The sequence below is a fragment of the Epinephelus lanceolatus genome, chromosome 8 (genome assembly GCF_041903045.1).
Source record: "Epinephelus lanceolatus isolate andai-2023 chromosome 8, ASM4190304v1, whole genome shotgun sequence".
Lineage (NCBI taxonomy): Eukaryota > Metazoa > Chordata > Actinopteri > Perciformes > Serranidae > Epinephelus > Epinephelus lanceolatus.
The window spans coordinates 26,264,737-26,288,694 of NC_135741.1; the positions used below are offsets into that span (position 1 = coordinate 26,264,737).

Below are 23,958 nucleotides of genomic sequence, written 5' to 3' on the forward strand. Positions count from 1 at the left end.
CAGCCTGCACGTGTGACCTTCATGAGCAGGACGACTGATGCAGTCACTCCTCATCTTCCAAGCAAATGTCATCAGTAACAGGAGCTCCTTTACAGCAACACAGTTCATTCATAAAAGGAAATGGAAACAAGCACAGTCATTTTTACCCCGTAATGAATAATTGTCAGCTCCTATTTAGTGTTATTTTGTGTAGCGGGCACTCACAACTATAAAAGCCTGCTCAGAATTTCCTCTAAATCTGCAGCCCTGTGTGAGTCACTGCATACACATGCACCAAATTTCACCTGAGTGTTGGTAAATGTTAGGACACTGTTGCCATCTAGTGGCTCCTCTGGATCAGACACCTCCTGCCTGAGGTTCACAGCCTCACACTAGGTTATTAACTGTCTGCATAAAGCTGCACTTCATTCATTTATCACTCATTCAGAATAACAGTGCTTACAGAGTGATACAATACATGAGGCACATGATGGCACACGTGCTCATCCTGAACAAGTATTAAAAGCTGCAAAGATGAATGGGTGCCTACTGAATGAACATCCTCCCTCTCCTCACTTCCTTCTTAACTTCAGCACTCATGCAGATTTTTCCCCCTGTTTGGCATCTGATTTCTCCATGACAAGGACTGGAATTAATAGGACATTTAAAATGACCTTATTTGTCCACTGTGCGAGGCGTCTGAAGGTAATATGGCTCGTTTTACATCCTTGGTGGGGAACATAGCTCGGCGGCTTGAATTACCTTCCCCTCAGCTCGTCTCCCAGTGAAAATCCCATTTTCCCATGCGGTGATGGTGCAATGTGCTGAGCTTGGTGATATCTCAGGGCCCCTCCACAGTGGAGGAGGGGAGCGCAGACATGCTTACTGCCTCCCTTTTAGAAACCATCATTTCAGCAGGATCGATAGTACGTCCCACTCCACGGCTGGCAGAGTGCACTGCCTCTATGGGGGGGTAGGAGGTGGAGGGTGTCGGTGGGGGTTATGTGTGGACAGCTGCACCAAGGCAAGTCCGAGCAGCACTTGCAGCCAAGGTGAATGATCGCATGCTGCGTCAGACACTCGGCTCCTCACTTGATCTGAGATGCAGTTTCTGAGGAGGACCAGTGGGTGGATGCTGTCCTCAAGTGATGGTTGCAGTTGCAGGCAACATACTGATGAAGCCACAGAACTAGTTCAGCCGTCAGGTAATTCATGTTCTCTGCCTCTTAGCTGACTCACGAATCTGCATTGGGATGAGTAAAGATCTGCAACTGATGCAGCCTGCATAAACCCCTCCTGATGCTGTTTTTTTTTTTTTATCATCCTACACCTCTTTGACTGTAGTGGAGGTTGGGCACTCAAATAGATTCAAACTGTAGGTGAGGAGACATCTCATATTTCAGTAGACGGCTTGCAATATAAGACCTGTGCAGTCCAGCTTTGTAAAGCAGAAATCAGTTATAAAAATAATCCTCAGTTAGAGTAGAGCACACGGACAAAGGAGTGTAGAAAATCATTCACTCCTACGATACTGACCTGTATTTATTTTTTAACCTTTACACAAACTGTTAATCTTCAGTCTAGTGCACTGAATTTACACTTGGTGCTGCAGCTAACCATCATTTTCTGTATCGATTAAGCTCTATAATTAAACTATTTTCTCAATTAACTGCTTAATCATTTTAGTCCACTGGTTTCCAACCTGGGGGTCCCGACCTCTCTAGGGGTTGCTAAGGTTTGACAGCTGGTGTAAGAAAAAATTTATAGATAGATAGATAGATAGATAGATAGATAAGTCTTATGTCTCAGCATTTACTTCATTTCATTCTTAAAAGTTAGATTATTATTAAAGATATGAACTTATTACAGAGTCTCTCAGGGTAAGGACACAGTGAAGACCTGAACACAAGCTATATTCACAGAACCTTCACTCTGTGCTTAACAGGCTCGTCTTGCTTTAGAAAACTATTCAGCTATAACAAAGAGCTGATAGAACAATGGCCGAGAGTCAGGGAGAAAAAAAGAAAAATGAATAAGTGAAAAATAGAAGCCTATAAGTATGTATGATTTTTTTTAAAAACAAACAAAAAAACATAATCGTATAAAGACGTTCCTAACAATATCAGGAAAACTCTTCTCCAATGTAATAATCACAGGAAAATAATATGCTCAAAATTAATTCACAAACTTTCTGCAGTAATTGTTTTCACCATCTGGGCTTATTGTACAGTTTATCAGTTGTTCTGTACTGTTGTCGTTATGCATTAAATATGATATGAAATATCCACAAAATATGTCACTTAGTCAGAGGTCATAAGTTACTCAATAAAAGGAAAGGGTCCCTTAAGGAAATTGGTTGGGAATCACTGATTTAGTCTATACAATTTAAGAAAATAATTAAAAATGCCTGTCACAATTTTACAGAACCAAAGGTGACAAATTCGGATGTTTTTGTCAAACTAACAGTCCAATTGAAAAATATATTCAATTTACGGTGATATAAAATCAGAGAAAATCAGCGTATCCTCACGTTGGAGAAGCTGGAAAAAGCAAATGCTTTGCTTTTTTGCTTTAAAGGTGATTTAAATGAATGATTATCAAAATGGTTGCCAATTAAATTGTTTTCATTTGCTTGTATTGCATTTTGTTTTTGTGCAATTCTGTTTGCATTACAATTTAATCAAGATATTTTACTCTTTTATTTATTTACTCATATTCTCTTATTTATGACAGTTTTCTGCTTAATTTAATCTCGTTGTAAAGCACTTTGGTCAACATTTGTTGTTTTTTAATATGCTGTATGAATAAACCTGACTTGACTTGTTTTAGCTCTATTTACAAGTTTACTTTAAGATGATTAATAATATTCCAAACCAAACATGAAACACTCACTAATTATGTGAAGTATTAAAAGGATATGGTAATTTGTGCAACTTGATTAAAACACAGATCAACATTTCTATAAAGAAGCAACACTAGAAATATACAGGCTCGTATTAACTCACTCTTCTAGCCACGTCTTTGGATGCACACACATTAGTAAGCATGTACTTAGCGTGTACTCTACTTGTGTGACTTTGAGAAGAGCACTTTAAAGCGAGGAAAGGGTGTCAGTTAAAAGAGGTGCACCACTGCGGGACGGGGGGATGTGGATGGGACAGGAGTGTGTGGTGCAGTACGAGCATCCCCTCTGCTTAGATCGCTGCTCATTTGTCAAGTTGCCTGCCTGCAGACTTGAATGGTGCATTGCTGCTAAAACACAGAGAGGCAATCAGCAGTGGATCAGCTCACCTCCGGGGAGGGGTCCCAGGTGGACGAGAGCCTCTTTGGGTGATCTGCAGATGAAGGGGGTCTTTACCTCGGCACGCTCCGCAGAGTCAAACTGAAGTCTTGTATTGTCCGAACAGTATTATTTCACAATGAAGGACATTTTTACAGAGTAAAAAGGAGCACGGCTGGCGTATTCATCACATCCACCCTTAAGCCACAGAAAATGTTATTTTTGAGTTTGTTCTACTTGCAGTTCGCTGTCAGAAATGGACTAAACTCTCTAAAGCGCTGCATCCCCTGAGTACTGCAGGGAAACAGAAATCACAGAACAAGAAGAGCAGCTGTTACAATTTCCACTTCTACAATAAAACATTGCTTTTCCAGTATGGTTTCAATCATCCAACTAGACTTTACTGTTATTATTTCTGCTCATTCACACTCTGTCCTTACATATTAGCAGCACTGAGATCTCCTCCATACTGGGACACGTAGAGAAGCCGAGTGAGGTCACAGCGTTAATGGTGGCCTGGTTCTGTTGGTTGACGTGGCAGTAGACGGGTAAACCCGCAGAGCCCATCCTGCGGATCAGAGCCTGAGACAGAGCCAGGAGGTGACCGGCCCGTCTGTACTCTGGTAGGGTGTAAGCCATCCTCAGCTCACACAGCTCATCAGACAGCATCCAGGACATAGGCCGGCCCGTCTCATCCGTCACACAGTGGTTTGGCAGATGGCGGATACAGGCTCTCACGTGGTTGAGGCTCTCCTGGCTGCCTCCGTAAGGCAAGTGTGTGTCAACGAGCTCCGCGTGGGATTCGTCCAGAGTGGAAATTGGCAGCAGCAACACCTTCCTGTTCGGCAGAGAAAAATGTGAACAGAAATTATGAACATAAATCAAAGAAATGCATATCGTAGTTTCTATTCTAATCATCAGCCACAAAAAATAATGGAGCTGCTGCCACGAACTGAGGTCATGAAAACATTTCAGAAACTCACTCTTGCCTGTGCCTATTCTGCAGGCTGCTGTAGATGAAGGTGTTATAACCCCCATATTCTGTGATATCAAGCCCACCGAGAGAGGCGAGCTCTTTGATGAGATGGCAGTGTGAGTTAAGAATACCTTTCAGAGACACAAAAACAAAGTGACAATTTGTTTTAATTTACCTTCATCATCATGGCTGGGAATGCATCGATGCAACTTTTTTCTTTCCTGATGCTAAAGCCCCAACTCAGAGTATCTACCAACACAGAATACCAATTGCACACAAGAGCTCCCTTTTTCCCACAATTAAAATCTGTACACCACACTGCATTAGAGCTACAACGATTCACCAATTAGATGTTCACTGTCAAATCAATCACCAACTAATTTGATAATCGATTAATTGCATCGAGTAATTAAAAAAAATCATAATTCTCTGATTCCCTCTTCCTACATGTGTTTTTTTTTCCTGGTTTCTTTCCTTCTCTGTGACAGTAAAATGAATGTATTTGGGTCGTGGATCAAACAAATCATTTGAAGATGTATTCTTAAGTTTCAGGAAATGCTGATTGATATTTTATGCCATTTTATAGATAAAATAAACGACAGATTAATCGACAATGAAAATAATCGTTAGTTGCAGCTCTACACTGCTTAGACCTCACTGGAATTATTTTTAAAAAAGTAAAATGAGTCAATGACCTGCTGTAAGAATGTAACTCATAGCAGAGACACAAAATTGTTATAAACACTGTATTTATTGTACATCAGTTGTGATACCTGATCTGCTTAATAAGGTCAGTATCTGTGCTGATATTACTCCAGCATATCAGATCAATACCTCCCTAATCATGGCATGGGGCACACAAAATTACATGTTACAGAACTATCTGATTATGAAAAAAATCACATCATGTAGTTGTTGTTTTACAATATATTATGGTATTTGCACTGATATTTAAAACCACCTGCTGTGTTGCATTATATTGACTCAATGGACAGCCTGTTCTGAGCAGCGCTGCCAGATGTACAATAATTACTGTATTTATATAATAATTTTGCTCTCTGTATGATCAATAATGCCAAAAAGTGCCATAGTGTTCAATAACTTGACCATTCTGTAATGCTTATAATTAGTAGTTGGTTTTAGTCCGTGCTGTCTCATTTTAATTTGTTTCCCAACATGATCAGGAAAGCAAAATATGGATGCTGCGCCATATATTCCAGCCAATCATGTTCAATGTAGGTTCTGATTAAAGCGACTTGAGAGCTTGACTGTCATTCTGGAGTTTGAACTTTTTCACTAAGGTAAGCTGTGTTTAAGAAGAGTTGTTTTAAATTCACCAGTGCACCAAGTTTATTTATTTAAAGGGAAATTTCAGTTTATTTCAATCCGTCTCCTGTCGTCCTAAATTTGTTTCAAGTGACTAGTGACATAGAAATAATAGTTAGCATGTTAGCTGTTAGCCTCGATACAGCCGTAGCGTCAGACCTGTTAAAATGTAAGTGAACGGGCATACCTTCAAGTGCAAAGTTAGTCCACTAAACAAGCTTTTTTTTCCACAAAGACCGCCTCATATCGTTAGGATAAATGTCAGAGAACATATAGAAAACGACATGTAAACGTGATGTCTTACCTTACCGGTGTGCTGCCATGTTTGTTTACCATTTAGCTCTGCTTTCCAAAGCACGGCCGAAATATATCTCGCCAGCTCTAGATAAAGCCCAGCTGGATACTACTCCAGGTAGAGGTGTCTCGTCCTCGGTCACATCCAGACCTTGAAAATAAGGCTGCAACCGGTCCCATTCCTTGCAACAGAGGCATTCCTCTTCTGTGGGCACTGGGGCAGCATTCACAGTTACACCACCAATCTCCAGAGCTACGCAGCCTTGCAGCAGCCATTCCTCCCCTCTCGTCCTCTAACGTTACCTGTTGCGGCTCTCTCTCTCTCTCCTCCTCTGTTCTTCAATTTCACGAAGCTCTTCCTCAGTGTATTCTGGCTCAAATAAATAAGGGCGGCCATCAAACTCTGCAAAATCAAATTCCTCCTCCACAAAGTCTAAGTCTGGCAAAAAGTCAGCCATTATTCTATAAATCTTTCATAAAATAAATGAATGAACTTTTCAGGCTACTGTCTGCCTTCCAGCTGTTGCTGCTTGTTCAGGCACGCTATGAGATCGCTGCTTGTTCTCGCGATATTTCGGCCACGCTTTGGAAAGCAGAGCTAGAGGGATAAACAAACATGGCAACACACCGGTAAGGTAATATAACACGTTTACATGTTGTTTTCTATATGTTCTCTGACATTTATCCTAACCATATGAGGCGGTCTTTGTGGAAAAAAGCTTGTTTAGTGGACTAACTTTGCACTTGAAGGTATGCCCTTTCACTTACGTTTTAACAGGTCTGACGCTACGGCTGTATCTAGGCTAACGGCTAACATGCTAACTATTATTTCTATGTCACTAGTCACTTGAAACAAATTTAGGACGATAGGAGAAGGGTTGAAATAAACCGAAATTTCCCTTTAATCTAGCTGATGGCCTTAATTGTTTTCATGCAGAACATGAACAGGATTGCAGTCATGCTGTCTTGTAATTTAATTTTGTAACAATAGGCTATGACAGAAATTGTCAGACTGATGGACTTATGGACTCAGACCACCTTCCACCCATCATGGCTACGTCAGCTTGCTCTAAGATCAGGGTAGATTTGTAGGCATGTCAAAAAGTCTAGATATATTTTTTGTAAAAGTACACCTGTGTGCCTATTTGTTCTCCTGGTTATGACTCACATATGATAATGTTACTCAAAATACAATAATTTTAAACATCTGGTACCATAGTTAAACATTTCCCATCTGGCAACGCTGGTTCTGAGGAGAAATAAAAATGTCTGCATTTATCATTCTCAATAACACATTTATTATTTGCAAGAGCAAATATATTTGAAAATGCAAGTCTATTAGTGAAAAATATCAATGTGTTCCACATTTACATTAACCAGATATGTCAGGTGATATTTTACATGATTTTTAGTGTCAACAAATTCCATGAAAAGATCAAAAACAACAATGAATTGATCCTGCAAATCTGTCTGTGTATGTATCAAAGCCCAAAATATCTTACTCCTCTCTTCCTTAGAGCTCCAAACACAACTAGGGCTTGGCAATATATTGATTTATCAATATTGTGATATGAGACTAGATATCATCTTAGATTTTGGATATTATAATACTGTAAGTGTTGTCTTCTCCTGACTTTAAAGGCTGTGTTACATTAAAGTGATGTAATTTTCTGAACTTACCAGACTGTTCTAGCTGTTCTTGCCTTTCCCTATTAGTCATTATATCCACATTACTGATGATTATCAAAAACATATTTCGCAAAGCACCGATAGTCAACCCTACAATATTATTGCAATATTGATATCAAGGATTCTTCTACCAAAATATGGTGATCCTTAATTTTCTCCATAGCCCCCAGCTCTAAACACAACAGTTCACTCCTGTTTGAGTAACGTTCACGAAAAACTAAAGTGTCTGAGCCTTTTTTAAGATTAAAGTATATATTTGCAGACCATCTATAAACATTTAAATATTTGCCAGCAACTAACGGGGTTGGGGCAGACTGCTAGACAAGAAAAATACATTGAAACAAACTCACAATCATTGCATCGTTGGCTCCCGTCTTTCAATGCAAATGTCATGCCTTCATTCTGCCACACTACCTCTGAATATGAGTCCGCTCCTCCAGTTTACGACTCTCTCATTAAGCAGCAGACTTTGCAGAGTTTCTGGGTTCTTGGTGAAGACAGTGCAGATGTCAGGAATCATCCCGGAGATGCTGCTGCTCCTGCTGCTGCTGAAATGCTTCACAGGCAGATATAGACATCAACAGGCCACTCTGGAGGAGCCCATAAGTTATCTCTGTCCCCGTGTGCCATACCTGTTTTTGACGGTAACAAATGGCAGTAGTGAATGTAGGCCAGGAGTCAACACATATCTCCAGATGACACGGATTGTTGTGGAGGATATGCAACACTCCTCCAAGAACCTGAAACGCAGAACACAATGCAGCAGGGAAAAAGACCAAAATAACAAGCTGCCAGCCGATTGCAGATGAAACTGACACAAATAACACCAGAAAACATATTCAGTCGAGTGGCACATTTTCTATTAAACACAAAGTTGTTTTCAGCCTTACAATCACACAAAATTAATGTTTCATTTAAAGAAAAAAACAAAAGAGAAGCATTACAGTGATGGACTGTGGCAGCTCCCTGTGAAGGATGTTTTTTTATCAAAGTCAGGTCCTTGAGTGTTTTTAAGAGGATCATTTTGTATGTTTTTTTTTTTGTTCAGTGTAAAGAAATGCAGCCCGGCTGTGACACTTAATATTTATAGGTGTGTTTTAACTGGTTTACAGCTTAAAGGTATCTAGATAAGATGAACACAAAGTCCAAAGTCTTTATTCTCTAGTCAGAGAAATATTTACTTAACCTGCACTATAAGGTGCACATGCAACTGCATTCACCTTAAAGGGACAGTTCACCCCAAAATTAGAAATTCATATTTTCCCTCTTACCTGTAGTGCTATTTATCAGTCCAAATTGTTTTGGTGTGAGTTGCAGAGTGTTGGAGATATCGGCTGTAGAGATGTCTGCCTTTTCTCCAGTATAACTGAACTAGATGGCACTCAGCTTGTGTCTTGTGTCTGTGGCAATGTCTCTTTCCAGAAATCATGACTAGGATACTGAAGATAATCCACAGACCTTATTGTGAGCAATTTCATGTAGAAACTATTTTCTTTCTACACCTGCAAATCGCAGTACTACACCTGCAATTCGCATCGTTGTGCAGAAGGAAGCGTGCATCTATTCATGACAGCGTGAGATGTAAACATTAGGGGGCCATGTCCATCAAAGTGTTTTTTTCCCCTTCCCTGAGGCTAGTGTATTTTTTTAATTGTAAGCAAAGGGAGCACCACACATTGCTTCACTACAAACCGAAGCAGTGTGATGAGGCGCTGGGCGTCTATTCTGCGCTAAATGCTGCAGGTTTGATTTTTTTTTTTTTTTTGGTCTTTTTTATGCGTTGAAAAATGTTTAACTTTTGGAAAAATGCTGTGCTTGTCATTGTAGCTTTTTACTCAGCCATCCAATCACAGTAGAGCTTAGATCGGGCCCAAAAAATCCAGCCTGATCCCACCCGAGCCCGTGCATGTTCTGTCCGAGCCCGGCCCAGCCTGTCCCTTTAACTGTAATTATGAGCCCGAGCCCGAGCCTGATTTAAACCCGACATGTTTTTTTTAAGGATACGAACGTGGACGTTGAAAACTGACTCACGTCTTTCATTCCATGACAAGCCTTCGTCATGTGTCTCTTAAGTGTCGAGGTCCCCAACTTTTTGCTGTCATATACCAGCATCATGCTGCACTTGGTACACTCGACGAAGCCGTCACACACGTTGTCACCGTCGACAACTCACATGTGTGCGGCCAGTGGCGCCGCCAATAGCTCCTTCATGAAACTGCTCACAACCAACTCTGTGGATTATCTTGAGTAACCTGGTCATGATTTCTAGAAAGAGACATTGCTTTTGAGTTTTCCAAGAGTATTTTTTGGCAATTTGAGGACCACAAGCGGAGTGCCATCAATTTCCATTATATTTGCAAGAAGGCAGACATCTCTACAGCCAATATCTAAAACACTGGCAAATCACACCAAAACAATCTAGACTGATAAATCTCAACAAATTGAAAATATATTATTTTGATTCTGGGGTGAACTATCCCTTTAAATACAAAAAATGCTTAAGGGGAATCAAAACAAAAACATGTCAGAACAATTTTCTTTTTATACTGTAATATAAAACAGGGATGCTTGAAATTGATATTATGAGTGTGTGAAGGCCTAATGAAGGCTGCAGTCTCACTGAGTTAAAGCTGATCTGTACGTTATGCTTTGCTACAACACCTCTGTAGAGAGCAAACTGGCTGCTGCTGACACCGGCAGCTGATGGAACTGCTGCTCATTCACCACAACAGAGCAGCCAGCTGTCAGAAGTTCAGCCACTCACCATAATGCCAATCCATCATAGACCCTTTTACTACTATCTCTCATACTGAGAGAGAAACTGATGAGTCCTCGCACTTTATATGTTTCACATATCGAGCTCTGCCTTTCAAAACAGGATCTTTAATATCACGATGAGTAATGTCGCGAGTGATTCTTTGATGAAACAGAAAAGAGCGTTTCCTTGTTGGTGAAATAAATGATCTGTGGAATAATGAATTCACAATTCTGAATACAGAGCAGTTTGTGTGCTTACAGACATTTCTGAACCACCAGGTTTGGCCTGTTTTGTTGTTGACAGTGTGTCTTTTTCACTCCACTTGGCCTTGGGAATCTGCTCAGCTTTACAAAATGAGGTCAACAAAGAAGCACTGGCGCAGTGAAACACGCCACACACCTTCGACAAAATCAGGATCCCATCAGTCAGTCTATCTCTGTGCCAGACTGTCTGAAGTGAGCACAGACAGAAAGTTTTTGTGAAGTTAATTCATTGCTAGATTCCATTGGCAATGTCAGGTTTCCCCTGAGAATATTCTTTATAACCACCTAATCACTCATGCACACTGAAATTCTGTTTTATTTTACATCTCGTCAGATTTTCAGAAATAAACTCCGCTATGCTGTACGCCCAAAAGAGATGGAAAAATCTTCACAGCGCCGCTTTTTAATCTACAGTTTCAAAAGACCCAGGAGTCAGTCGTCAGTCAAGGCAATTCTCCTCCTTGACTGAGGACTATTGAGAATTAGTCTGAATTGATGTGTAAACCAAAGCAAGCTGCTGAGCTTGTGAATCAATGTGTCTATTATCTTTTCCGGACAGATCAATGGAGCCAAGGAATGGGCTGTGAATGGGGGAAAAAAAAAGAAAAAAAAGACGCAAACTCACCAGCCAGTGGTTAGGCTCGACTCCATTATCTGCACATGTCAAGACTGTCCATCCCTGATAGATAACCCCTGTTTCTTTCATTTGAGCATAACGTCCGGTTTGATACCGGCACAAAAATCAATCACTTATTTATGTAAACATTTCCTATCAACTGGGGAAAAAAAGCTAATCGTCAGGCAGTTTTCCCAGACCTTAACGTTAACCATAAACATGAGAGAGAGCCGTGTATGTACACATTCAATGAACTGCACAAGATGACTCTACTTTAAATCTCTCATATGATCTATGAGCCTTAGCACACATTTACACACTCTGCCCTTGGCCGGGCTAACCAGGGAGAATATTAAGAAGAGTGCGCAGCCAGAGGCGATGAGGTGACAGTAGCCAGGTAAAGCATAGGGAGGTAATCTAATAGGACATGTAAAAGGGCCCCTCCTCATGGCTTATTCATCACAGGGGATGCCATTACTGAGAACGGCGTTGGCTATGTGAGGGATATGCTGGCGGGGGCATTTTCCCCGGTGTCACAGAGTACAGAGGAGAGGACAGATGCTGCAAGGCTCGGCAGACTGAGGCATGCAGATCGTACATGCAGGGAGAGATGTTTCGCTCTCAGCTGATGGATAATTTACATGATGCATACCTATGATTCACACTGACACTGACGGATATGGACAGCCTCGTTTAACTGATCCCCAGTAGTCAGAGATGTTCCATTATGTGAGTTTTGCTGATTCAGCAATCTGACCCAGCAGTGGTGTCTTTTATAAGGGCAGAGGTACAAGCTAATAGGGAGGGAAAGCCTTGATATGATACACAAACTCTAATGTGCTTAAAACAGGTAAGCACACACCTTGTCTTGATGGCTTCAGGGTTAATATGCAGTTACTCATTTTGCACCAGAGGACAAAAAAAATCATCGGGTTCAAGTGAGGGAACAAAGTCATGGGTAAAAAAACTAAAAGCATGGCTCCTGCAGTGAAAGCAGAGAGAGCTGCACTGCTGCAGAGACTGGCCAAGACGCTGATGCCTAAAATGCACAGGATTTATAATGGAGCCACCATTACCCATCCGAAAGCCCATGCAGCGCACCGCAAAACGTCATCACGGAAAGCGGGGGACGCGTAGCACCAAGTGCGTTTTTTGTGTGAAGTAAAGACATTGCAGAAAGAGAAGTTCAACCTTATTGGCTGACTAAATGATGGATGATCTCACTCTTGCAGAGTTGTGCAACGCGCAAAAGACAAATTCCGCTGGTCAAGACATTTCTATATTTTAGCGCACTGCAGAATTGCACCAGTAGAGAAGTGCACCTTGGGTAATGAAAGGCAGGTAATAGGGATTGCAGATTAAGGACGTTTCACTTTACTGAAGGAGGTTTTGCTCCTTTGGGAATTGTGAAAGTTTGAGCCTGTGTTGAGAAAGCAGCTTTCAAATAGCGCCATTCAATGACTGATCGCATGATTAATGCTCATTTGTCAAAAAGCTGTGGTGACCTGTGTGCAGAAATCCTGTGGTGTGTTTCATGTTTCATGCTTTTTTGACATACGTTGTTAAAATGTGATTCTTAACGATTTCTTATGGGTAAAATAAATTAACCACTTTTTCTTTTTACTGTATCACAGGTGACAATTATTCTGATTTTAAAACGGTGACCATGTCTGTGATTTCCTTAATTTAGCCTGACGCTGTGTAACACTCTCTGATCTTACAGGTACATGTTTTTAAATTAAATTGTCTTAAATACATTTTTTTGCAACTCATACTAGCAGAAACCCTTTCAGGCATCATTTTCAGAGGAAATTACATTTCAGAGATATTGTGACAAGTTTCAAAGCACACCAGAGGAGATGGCCTCTCTGTGGAGCAAACTGTTCCTCACTAAGGTTTGAGCACACTCATATCTCAAAGCAGCGTTTGCTGTAGTGAGAAAATGAATAAAAGGGGATGGAGAGTTATGTGTGCGTGGAGGGGGTCTCTCTTGTGAGGAGTCCTTTACATTGATGATTCTCGCGGGTGTTGGTGGGGGGTGGGGGTGTTGCAGAGGAGGACAGAGAGGAGAGGAGGGCAGAATAAGGATGTGCACACACACTGACCCTGGAGGTTGCGTTCCCCTTTAAAAGTCCCATCCCACTCAGATACGCAGAGCTCATGCAGGATCTGCTGCGGCAGTGGGGGAACACTGCTGAGCTGTGCAGTTTATGCTGCCAGCAAGCGTGCAAAGAAGAGGAGGGGGAGCGAGCGCGTACAGGAGGAGGAGGAGGAGTGAGGGAGAGAGAGAGTGCAAACAATGTCATTCTGTTCAGGAGGCAATGCTGCAGTCAACTTTGCCACGCCATGAAAGCACATCACCAGCAACCAAGAGGCTCAGAGTGAGTGCAGAGAAGTTTTCCTCCTCTCCGCCCCGTGAACGATGCTGTCCGAGACTCATCTGTAGGTAAACATTTATTTCCTCTCTGGTCTTATTCACCTTTTATGTTGCCTCCTTATGTCTTTGCATAGGATGCTGTACTTCTTAAATCAGCCTTACAGGACTTGGTATATGTATGTCGGTGTGCATGCCTGCAGTGTTGGAGCTCCCGGCTGCTTCTGTCTCATCAGTGTCAGCCTCCTCTGCACCAGTAATAACCAGGCAGTAGCCAGCCAGACAGCCAGTCAGTTAGCAGTCAGGCTCCACTGCTCCCTCATCCATGTTTAACACATGGTACAGGCTGGAAATAGCAGCCGGCGTGTCAGATAGCGGCTGGTGGAGAAGACTCTGCATTTGACACAAGGACAAAAAGACTAACCAGGATGCAAAGAGTTCCCTCCACTAGAGGGGACTTTCGTCTTTGCTGATTTAGCTTTCAGGAGAGTGCAGACAGACACAGCTCTCTACTTTTCTCTGGTAGTTGTGGGTTTATATTAAGCAGCATGTGTTACCTGTGAATATGATGCTGCACACCGGTGAGAAGGATCTATTGTGTCAGTGCTCTTAGGATGTCGGTGAGTGCTGGAAATGGGGGGAGGATGAGAATGAGGCTACAGTGGCCTGCATGGGACAGGGGAGCTGTGGTGCAGTCATGAAGTTGTGCTCTAGCTACTAGGACTTCTCAGCCATCCTAAAAGTGGATACCAAGGCAGGGTGCAGCTCTTTATGATTCTTTTTGGGAGTTTAACGCACACTGTGTGAGAAAAAGTAGTGTGGTGTTTGTGCAGTCGTTGTGATATGCTTTTGTTTGTCTCTTGGATAAAAGCAGAAACAAAAAGATCTCTCAGAGCAGAGATACGCGTACGCTTGGTGATATCTCTGCAGCAGCAGTATCTCAGCAACTCTCTTGCTCTAAAAGTCGATGTTGCTACTTTTGTCTTCCATGCCATATTGCACTGTCTACGCTCAACCGCGAGCCTTTTCAAAGGCCATGTAAAAATAGTTTGTGGGCGAAAACGCTTCATAAAAAAGTGAGTCAGTGTTCAAAATGTGCTCTGGAACCTGTCTGGGAGGTCTGGATGATGGATCCCGCCAGGTCAGCTCGCCTGTATGCAGGAACGGTCAGCTCTGAGTTCACCTCAGGTAACTGTGCTAAGACCTTGAAAAAGGCAGCCCTGCGTCGTCAGCTTTGTGAGGCAGAAGTCCAAAGCATCCCTCTGGCCTTTGGATTTCTCCCCACTGCAGGCAGGCAGGCGAACGCAAGGGAACAGAGTGATTGCAAACTGTACATCAGGTCCGCACCACATCCGGAGCCTGACATCATCTTGGAACATCTGCAGTTCTCCTGCTCACACTTTCACTGAGGGTGGGTGCTGCACTGCCAGCAAAGGAAATTGCCGCACTCACCTGATGTTCCTTGCACCTCACTTCTGCCCTCCCCCCACCTCCCACCCGCTCTCCTCCTCTTCCCTCCTCCTTCCTCGTCTCCAATTTCTCTACTGTAGTCTCTCTCAGAGGTACAGTTGCCCAGCACAGCGCCTCACCGGCATGCTTTGCACCTCTGTGATTCTGCTGCCCCCCCACCCCTCCTTCTCCTCCTCCTCCTTTCTCCTACACTCACTCCCCCCTCCTCCCCCTCTCCCCTGCTGAAAAAGTATGCAGCACATGCTCTCACCATCCTCCTTGAGCAATTTGCCTGAGTGAATAGAGAGAGGAGAGAGATAGAAAAAAAAAAGCAAGAGCCAGTGAGCCAGCAGCAGAGCAGCAATCCTGCAGTGTCCTGCAGCAGCTGAGTTCCTGCAGTGCTGGCCTCTAATAGCACACATGCACACACATCCACACACACACACACACACACACACACACACACACACACACACACAAGGATGCACATCCTTCTCTCTCAGACATAGACAGTCCTCCAGCCACGTGACACAGTGGTGGTAAATGTGAGGGAGAGCAGGCCGTCTCACTCTGGACCAGACTAAGCTGAGTTTAGAGACAGAGGAGAAAGAAAGAAACACACACACACACACACACACACACACACAGAGCTCATGGAGGCAATGGTGAGATTAGCTGGTTACCCCCCCTCCCACCCCCCGATGGTGCATTGTCCCGTTCCAGCACTCCAGTTCCGATGATGTAATCAATGCAGCAAGCTTTGAACTTGCTGGGCTAGGGGCTCCTTCGCCCCCCCAACTCACCCCCTCCCCCCCCCCCCCCCCCCCACAACTTGCACAGATGCAAGTGTGTGGCCTGAGCTGCAGTCTATGTCCCAGATTGGAAGATTAATAAATTACACTTTTACATGATGATTTAGCTATTAAAGTGCGGAAAAATAATTTCCTGTGAGTAGGCTAGCTCAACGACTGTCCATAATTCACTCCCGTGCAAACAGATCATCAGCTCGTGTTTCCATAAATTAAGAACCAACTCAGTTGGTGAAACTACTGCTGGCACTTGTCAAGACACTGCTGTGCAGTGCTGTGCCGCATCACCACTTCTAATAAATTAAAGCAACTATCTGCAGGCAAATACGCCTCCTCTGCTCTTTTACAAAGTTGTGCAGCTTCTCTAGATGCTGTCAGCGGGGAAAAAGACAAACCTCCAAGCAGCAGCGAAGTGCTTTGAGTTCTTTTTGGGCGTAACATCATAGTGACTTTGCTCTTTCATTGATAAGGTCATCAGTCTGTTGACAGGCTGCAGTGGAGAGCAGCACCAGTGATGTACAGTACAGTGCTTTAGAGATGCTCAGGAAGCCAGATTGAGACCATATTGTAGCAGGTGAGTTTTGCTGAGCTGGTTCCTGCCGCTGCACCCAGAATCTGCCTAGTGATCAACTTCCACTACAGCAGTGATGAACTGGCATCACCCCTCCTCTAGTAAAAAAAAACCCCCGCTTGCATCAGAGCAGCTCTGAATAATTAGCACTCATGGATGGTGATGATTCTGCACATTTAATACAATTAAATGTGTCAGTAGCTAAATAGACTGAATATACATTTGTATATATCTCTGTGCTGGATCACGTATGGGATTCTTACTAGGCTGCATCAGTAAGTTGCTTTTAAATTCATATTTGACATGAAACATCACAGATCCAGGAAAATATTAATATTTCACAGGTTTTCCATATCTTTGCTAATGCATTCCCTAAGATTCTCACAGTCATGTAATTCATACTGATGGTCTTCAGCTGTAATTGATGTGACCTACTGTGGGTTACTGTGTAAAATGATTTAATGAATCAGCAGCTTTCATTAGTATGCTGTGCTGGTGTCCGCTTTCAGCTTCTGTAAACTGCTCATTCTGCCATGGTAAAGAGAAAACAGGACGACTTTCTAATAAAACTATGAATGGGAAAAAAGTGTAGCTGATTTTAAGATATTAATTTTACTTGCATCCATTCAGCTTCTACCAAAGAAGACTGAGGTTTTTTGTGTTAGCCAGGAAAGACAGACAGCACTGTGAAGTGCCTCCACCCGCTGGGCCAAGAGGGTGAAGAGAGAAAGAAGTCACTGCCTGCAGGAAAACCGTACTTCTTTATGATCTATGACATAGCAAAGATGATCTGACAAGTCAGTCCAACTCAAAAGTGCTCTTCTCTTTAAAACTTTTTGCCTCAAATCATCTCTGCTTTTGTAAAGAAATCTTCATGTCACACAGAGAGTCAATCTTAATGTACCTTTAAATAATAACTCCTTCATGTGTTGAAGTGCTCAAAGTAAAAGCTGTGTGTGCTAGCCAATTGAAGCAGCAGGCTGAGTCATGCTGGGTTTTTTTTTCTGGGTTTCCCCCCTCTCTGATCCTCTGCTCCTCCCCCTCTGGTCTAGGAGCAGGCTCATACACCCGGTCAGGCTGTTGGTGGCGTGTTGGAACATGCCTTGACTTGTTGTGCAGCCTGAGTGAAGCAGAGAGAGGCAGAGAGGCTCCTGGTCAACAGTTTGCCAGTGTGAAGTGACCCACACAATAAGCTGCTGCACCCGTGGACACACTCCTGTTGATGTCAACACCAGAATGCACTCCCTGAGGACGAGCGAGGATGAAGGAGCACCACTGCTGCCGTAGCTGCTTGGTGGTGAGTGTCAAAACTGTGTGTGAATAAAAGCCTCTGACATATAATATTGCAAGTGAGCAGTTCTGTGAGTGTCTAGGTTAATTGTTATTACAGAGTGGAGTACAGCGCTCCTTTACTTTGAGTAAAAACTTCAGAAACACTAATTAGTATGGGGACATCAAAATATGCTGAAATGAGGCCTTCAGATCTGCTTAATAAGGTCTGTTAGTTGATTGAAGTATAAATGAGAAAATGTTAATTTGAAGTGTGCAGCTCTAAGTGCTGGAGGCGTCCAAAGCCGAGTCTTGATGCTAACATGATGCCATGGTAACTGTACAAAAGGTAACTGACTGCAGAGAACCGTGATACGCCCAAACACACAGTTAGCAATCACACAGTGGCACACTAACCTCTGCACACACAGAGCACCAACAGTGACCCTTTCCCAAGTCCCCGGGGAGTCCACGATCATTGTCCGACCATAGTTTGATCCTCACAGGGAAGGACAGCTGTTTTTGTTGTTGTTTTCTCCTCTGTTCAGCCGGTCCACATCAGGACACCCAGCAGGCCGCCTCTCCTTCCTGAAAAGCAAAGACCAAAGAGATAAAGAGTTCAGAGTTTCTCACAACTGATTAGTATCTGGTTAAATACAGTCAGCACGATTACACATACTGTACACAGAAAGGCAGATAAAGACAACCTTACTCTGCTGTTTGTCACACTGATTAGCTCTGCAGTAAAGTCTCATATATGCCTGTCAAAACTCAAATACATTAATCATCCAAATGACTTGAATGATAATCATTTAGTGTCTTGTGTACTATGATCTGTGTATTTTACATGTGTGTCGTCAAGCCTGCAGATAGTTACTGGGGCAACTCTGTTTTCTGGTAACCAGGGGTAGTGCGCACAGTAGGTAAGACTCAAAACCGCTGAATTATTAACACACTGCAGTTTGACATACAATACTGATAAGTGAATACTTATGAAACCGATTTTCTCCCCAAAAAATGTTCAAAAACTTTCAAACAAAGGGTAGAAAATAAACATCTTACTTCTGATCATTTTCTATCGACTTAAAATGCCTCAAGCGGTGGTTTTGAATTTTTAAATTTAAATTAAAATATCTAAAAAGCTAGATCAATACTTGTTACTACATCAGCCTTAGGGGAGGGTAAGCTCCAGCACCAGGCATACAGTCATAGCGCGTGTCAGTGTAGCATTGTTCAGAAACATGGCTCTACTGTAAATACTGGTGTCATTGTTAGCCGTAAGATTATAAGTTTGTGGAACGGGACTGGAGCAGGGAAGCATGACTGTTTGAGCGTCGTTAGCTGACACTGGAACAACCGAGAAATGCACAGCAGAGAGGAGGGAGGAGGTGAGGTGCAGTGCAGAGGGGTAGTGTTGGGTGGCTGGGTGAGTGTTTTTCAGTGTGTGAGGCCTGACAGCAGAGGGACACAGCATGCACAGGAAGTGTAGGTGAGTCTGGGGTTGGGGTGTGTAATATAGTGTGTGTATGTGTTTCTTTTCTGGCGATGTGACAATAAATGTACCGTGTTATTGAAGAGAAGTGTTGCCTGTAAGGAGTGTATCATGCGAGAGTTCCATGGTTACTTAAACAAATGCCAGTCGAAAGCAGACACTGCATTTTGTGGACTATTACACTGACACTGTAGATGTGACACCTCTAATGCTCTAATACTAATACATTGACTAATAATAACTCGTAATAAATAAATAAATAAATAAATATGTGTAAAAAATGAAATAAAATAAACATTCGAAGCACTGCATTTCTGCATGAGTGTGATGAGTGTGACACCCCTTTGGTTAAAACTCTGACAGTGTGTCAATGCCATTTTGTTCGAAATCATTCTATAACAGATCATCTATCATCAAACCAAATAAGTCAAACTTACTGACACTTTGCACTCGTGCTTTTCAGGTCATCTTAAAGCTGGAGCTGGCACCTTTCATGAAATTACATTTGTGGTATTTGCTGAAACTGTCACTATAGTATCTGTGCAGCAGTGCATCAGATTGGTGATCTGTGAAAAACAAAAATCATATTCTCTACCTCATCATATTTCTCATAATGGCATTACTGCACATGAACAAAAACAATCAATCAGAGCGGAGGAGTCTCTGAAGCAGCTGTCAATCATGTCAATCATTCTGTGAACTGAAGTCAAACTGTCAAACTCAGCAACCCTGATCAAATAGGAATCATGATTTTGTTACTGCATTGCCTATTTCTCACCTCATATGTTTTTAGAAACATGTTTTAGTGTACTGTTCAGCTGTAAAATAAAAAAGCTGGTCTGGTGGGCGGTGCTTGGTGTGCTGCTCCAATATTTCCAACATGGCAGCCGGATCACATACAGTACACTAAAATATGTTTAGAAAAACATTTGAGGAAATATATTAAAAGTGGGCAATGCAGTTACAAAATATGAATTCATATTTGATCAGCGCTGCTCGTTTGACAGTTTGACTGGTTCATGAGCAGTGATTGACATGACTGACAGCTGCGTTATAGACCCCTGGTATTTGATTGGTTGTTTTTGGAGCACCGCGGTTGATCCGAGCAAATACCATTAGAAGCAAACGAAAGAGGAGAAACATGATTTTTTTTTCACAGACCATCTGTCTCATATAATAATGTGTTGACAGTTTGAGCAAATATGACAAGATGTTATTTCATAAAAGTTACCAACTGTTGCTGCTGTTAATGCAAAAATATTTATTTGTAAAATAACATTAAATTATTGAAATATTATTAGTGAACAAAACTATGATTCGAATTGAGGGGAAAGGAATTATCTGATTAAAGTAAGTAAAGGGGCTTAAGAATGTGACCATGTTATTATTTACTCATCTGTCAAATATAACTCCACATTATCAAATTCATCAACCTTTATTGTGTTAAAACGATTGGTCGATTGACAGAACATGAATCTGCAGCTATTTTGGTTGTCGATAAACCATTCAAGTCATTTTTCAAGTAAAAACATTTCCTTATTACACATTTTCTGTTGCAAAGATTTTCATTCATTTTATTCAACGGTAAACTGAATATTTATCTGTTGGTCGGACAAAACAAGACGTTTGACCTTGGATTTAAGGAAAGGCGATCAATCATTTATTTGAGAAAATAATTGGCAGATTAATTAAATTAAATATTAGTAGCAGCCATAACCACATTGAGCTCTCAATTATATTTGCACCAGTATCCTGCTACTGTATCATCACACTTTAACTATGTGATAAATATTGCCTATTTTAGGACATATATGTAAATTGCAAGCTATTTGTATGTTACCGTAATATCCATATTTAAGCCCATACCTACTCATATCACTATAACCAAAAAAAATAGTCTAAATTATGGTGTATTTAACATGACTTAAAACCTGTCAAACCTGAAAAGCTAAATTAATTCATTCAGTATTCCTCCACCCCTCGCACCAATATTTGTGAACAATTTCCCACTACCTTAGTCTTTTTTTTGTTTGTCTGATAGTACCGAAATAGGAAGCCACCATTCTGTCAGGGAAGCTGAACCCAGCCTGAGGCCTGAAACATATTTGTGGACAGGTTTGTGAGTTGAGGCGCGTTGCTGCTCCTGCTGCTGCTGTTTGCTGTGTGATGCAGCAAGGCAGCCAGTCATTCATTTAGCAAGCAGGGTGTTGTTTTCACTGGCATTCCTCAATCCTGTATTAGGGATTACATCAAGCCCTGAGCAGCAAAGAATTCCTGTCATCATGTGTTCAGTGAAGGCAGCGCCTGGCTCGGCACACAAAGGGACACAGATGCAGCCGTTTGGCAAACTAAAAGCAGGTCAAGAAGAGGGGTTTCTGTGTTTGTTGGTGCGCATCACCTGTGTCTGTGCGTGTGAAATGGGGGCAGGCAAATAAATATTTAGTGTTAGTATCAGCATCAGAGCATCACAAACATTTTTCTTGGAAGTATCTAATTTTTTTCTTCTGCATAGGATAAGGTCAAGATGTTCCAACCAGCCATCGGGCAAGGAATTTCCAGTTATACAACCAAAAATGCGTCATAAAATGCACCAAGAGCAGACATGTAGAGCTACAAATAGCCTTGCTGCGGACAGTGAAGATACACTCAATAGAGGACATTTGTCCAACTGTACGTCATCTAAACATCCCTCCTGACACCTCTCTATCTCCTCCATAATTCCCTCTGTTCCTTCATTTGCTAGTGACTGCAGATTGCTCTCTGGTTTCCATGTTGTCCTGTCAGCAAAGCAGAGTCCACAGGGAGAGGACAGTATGGAGTGGTCAGCCGGCCCAAAATAGCACTGCAGCGAGCAAACGCAACTGATAGCAAGGGGGATTTTAGTCCCTAACGTACATAAACACACGGGCACATGCATATTGTGGTACTCGTGTGAACAGATAGCCACACACGGATAGATGACAGCTAAGTCAAACAGAGCTTTTTGTTGCAAAATCATGAGTCATGGTAAGTCTATTCTTAGTTCGGGGGTGTTTGTGTTTGCCCAAGTTGTGTGCACTTAAAGTGATGCTGCATAAAAGGCTAGAGGAGTATCAGGAATCTGTTTGGGAACATGCTTTGGGTCACTCTGGGCAGCCGAGCGTAGACTTATCAATGCAGTTATATAAAACCGAGCTAGGCCTGGGAGGGTGCCGCCTTTTTAAATCTGAATTCAAGATTCCTAAAAAGACGCATTTATTTTATTTTACATCACAATTTATAAGGTTATTAAATGGACCAATTCTTACTCAATTATTATCTCCTACTTTTCTTATAGAGCTTCCGGCTGCTGGCATAAGACCACACCATCTCGGGGGGCCCTTAGTGCGAGGCTGTTGCCTTCCAACCACCATCACCGTCCCCATAGTGCCAGATGCACAGGTGGAAGTGTACGGCAAATACCACTCAAGATCCTGCTGGGGGAGAGGCAGACGGAGGGACACACACTTGGACGTGGCTGCTGTGGGTGTTTCTCTGGCAGTGTCTTAGCTGGTTGTTGTGAGGAGTGAGAACGAAGCAATCAGCAAGTATACTGCCGCAGAAATTCTTCGCAATAAGAGGCCCTGGGATCACAGCCGTCACGAAAGGAAGGAAAAAGCCCGTATCAGCACTGTAGCAAACACGGATCCTGCTGCTACTGTAAGTTTTTACACGTGTGCTGACACTGTAGAAATTAACCAGAGCTGAGGACCTGATACAGAATTATCTGAAGATAGATCACCTGAGCGCATGGCCTTTTTGTTAACAGCCTCTACAATATTTACAATTGGATCAGAGCATCAAACTTCTTCACTGTGCTGTACTTTTATTGTCCTCTGCTGCCATCTTGTGACTGAACGCAACCTCCCAGCATGCTTTTGTTCTATAACACTGCAGCAATTTCCAAACCCTACAGGGTTTTTTTTTTCAATGACACAGTCTAAAATCCTTTTCATTCAGAAAATATGGCTCAGCTTTCTATGACTTCAGATTCCTTATTTTTTTGTTGCAAATGCATGTTGATTTGTCACCAAATTCAATTTTGCTTCATGAGTTCTGAGCACGTTTTCTATGGTTGATCCTTAATTTTTCAGTTGCAGCATATTAATTTCTTAAAGTATGTCTGTAAAAAAAGGGTAAATAAAAGTTACATAAAGACTGATTTATTAACTTGCCGTGTTTGTTTTCACAGTACACAAGCATTTTGTAATTATGGAAAAGTTGTTTTTCATAAACCACTTTGCACTGTGTGAAAGCAGCACTTTGAGACCCTTGAAAAAATTTGCCATGCAAACACAGTTGACCTAATGAGTGCAGAGGAGGCAGAATGGCCTGGATGCCAGGTGCACACTAATTTAGGTTTTCACAAACACACACACACACACACACACACACACACAGAGCAAACGCAGATGCAGCTGGATGTATAGTGTGCTCCTGATTGAAGATGCAAAATGCTTTTGTCTACAGAATCTTTAGTTAATTTATTGTTGACACTTGACGGAAAACGTTGTGTATTTCGCTCATTTTTGATTCTGATGATAATGCAGATGTGTTTGCTGCAGACTGCAGGGAAAAGACAACGCGCCACTGCATTGCTGCAAACACAAAAAGGAGTTGCAGTTTTTTCAGGGCTGCAGCAATGCAGAAGCAGTAAAATCCAGCTCTCACACAAGGTCGCTGCTTTATGGCTCTGAATCTTTCTACACTTCAAATCTTTGGTAAATTACAAGGCCACCAAAGAATTAACACCTGCTCGACACAAAGTGCCGCAGACATGACTCATTACTCAAAA

General features: G+C 42.2%; 1 protein-coding gene and 1 long non-coding RNA gene across 6 annotated transcripts; one reads left to right on the forward strand and one right to left on the reverse strand.

The window, feature by feature from the left end:
* Nucleotides 1–1,777: 1,777 nt before the first annotated feature.
* On the reverse strand, nucleotides 1,778–18,354 carry LOC117257757 (glycine N-acyltransferase-like protein 2). 4 transcript variants are annotated; one of them, XM_078170090.1, is made up of 7 exons: nucleotides 18,071–18,348; nucleotides 17,289–17,504; nucleotides 8,177–8,284; nucleotides 7,959–8,100; nucleotides 4,243–4,366; nucleotides 3,700–4,097; nucleotides 1,778–3,553 (listed from the first exon to the last, which is right to left on the reverse strand). In XM_078170090.1, exons 4-7 carry the CDS (start codon nucleotides 8,062–8,064, stop codon nucleotides 3,510–3,512), a joined length of 672 nt encoding a protein of 223 aa, XP_078026216.1. In that variant the 5' UTR covers nucleotides 8,065–8,100; nucleotides 8,177–8,284; nucleotides 17,289–17,504; nucleotides 18,071–18,348; the 3' UTR covers nucleotides 1,778–3,509. The 4 variants fall into 4 exon arrangements, with proteins under 4 accessions (XP_078026216.1, XP_078026218.1, XP_033483944.1 ...); XM_078170092.1 differs by lacking the exon at nucleotides 17,289–17,504 and having other exon boundaries at nucleotides 7,895–8,100; nucleotides 18,071–18,354; XM_033628053.2 differs by lacking the exon at nucleotides 17,289–17,504.
* On the forward strand, nucleotides 13,427–23,325 carry LOC144464158 (uncharacterized). Of its 2 annotated transcripts, none has more exons than XR_013491946.1 (3): nucleotides 13,427–13,623; nucleotides 17,437–17,681; nucleotides 22,462–23,325. It is a non-coding gene; the product is annotated as an uncharacterized LOC144464158 (long non-coding RNA). The 2 variants fall into 2 exon arrangements; XR_013491945.1 differs by having other exon boundaries at nucleotides 13,428–13,627.
* The last annotated feature ends 633 nt before the right edge of the window (nucleotides 23,326–23,958 follow it).

Coding starts and splice junctions, on each gene's coding strand:
- LOC117257757 (XM_033628053.2), bottom strand. CDS start 8,064: ATGATTCCTGACATCTGCACTGTCTTCACCAAGAACCCAGAAACTCTG. Junction 4,098..4,242: donor CAGAATAGGCACAGGCAAGA/GTGAGTTTCTGA, acceptor TCTGCCGAACAG/GAAGGTGTTGCTGCTGCCAA. Junction 3,554..3,699: donor GATCTCAGTGCTGCTAATAT/GTAAGGACAGAG, acceptor GTTTCCCTGCAG/TACTCAGGGGATGCAGCGCT.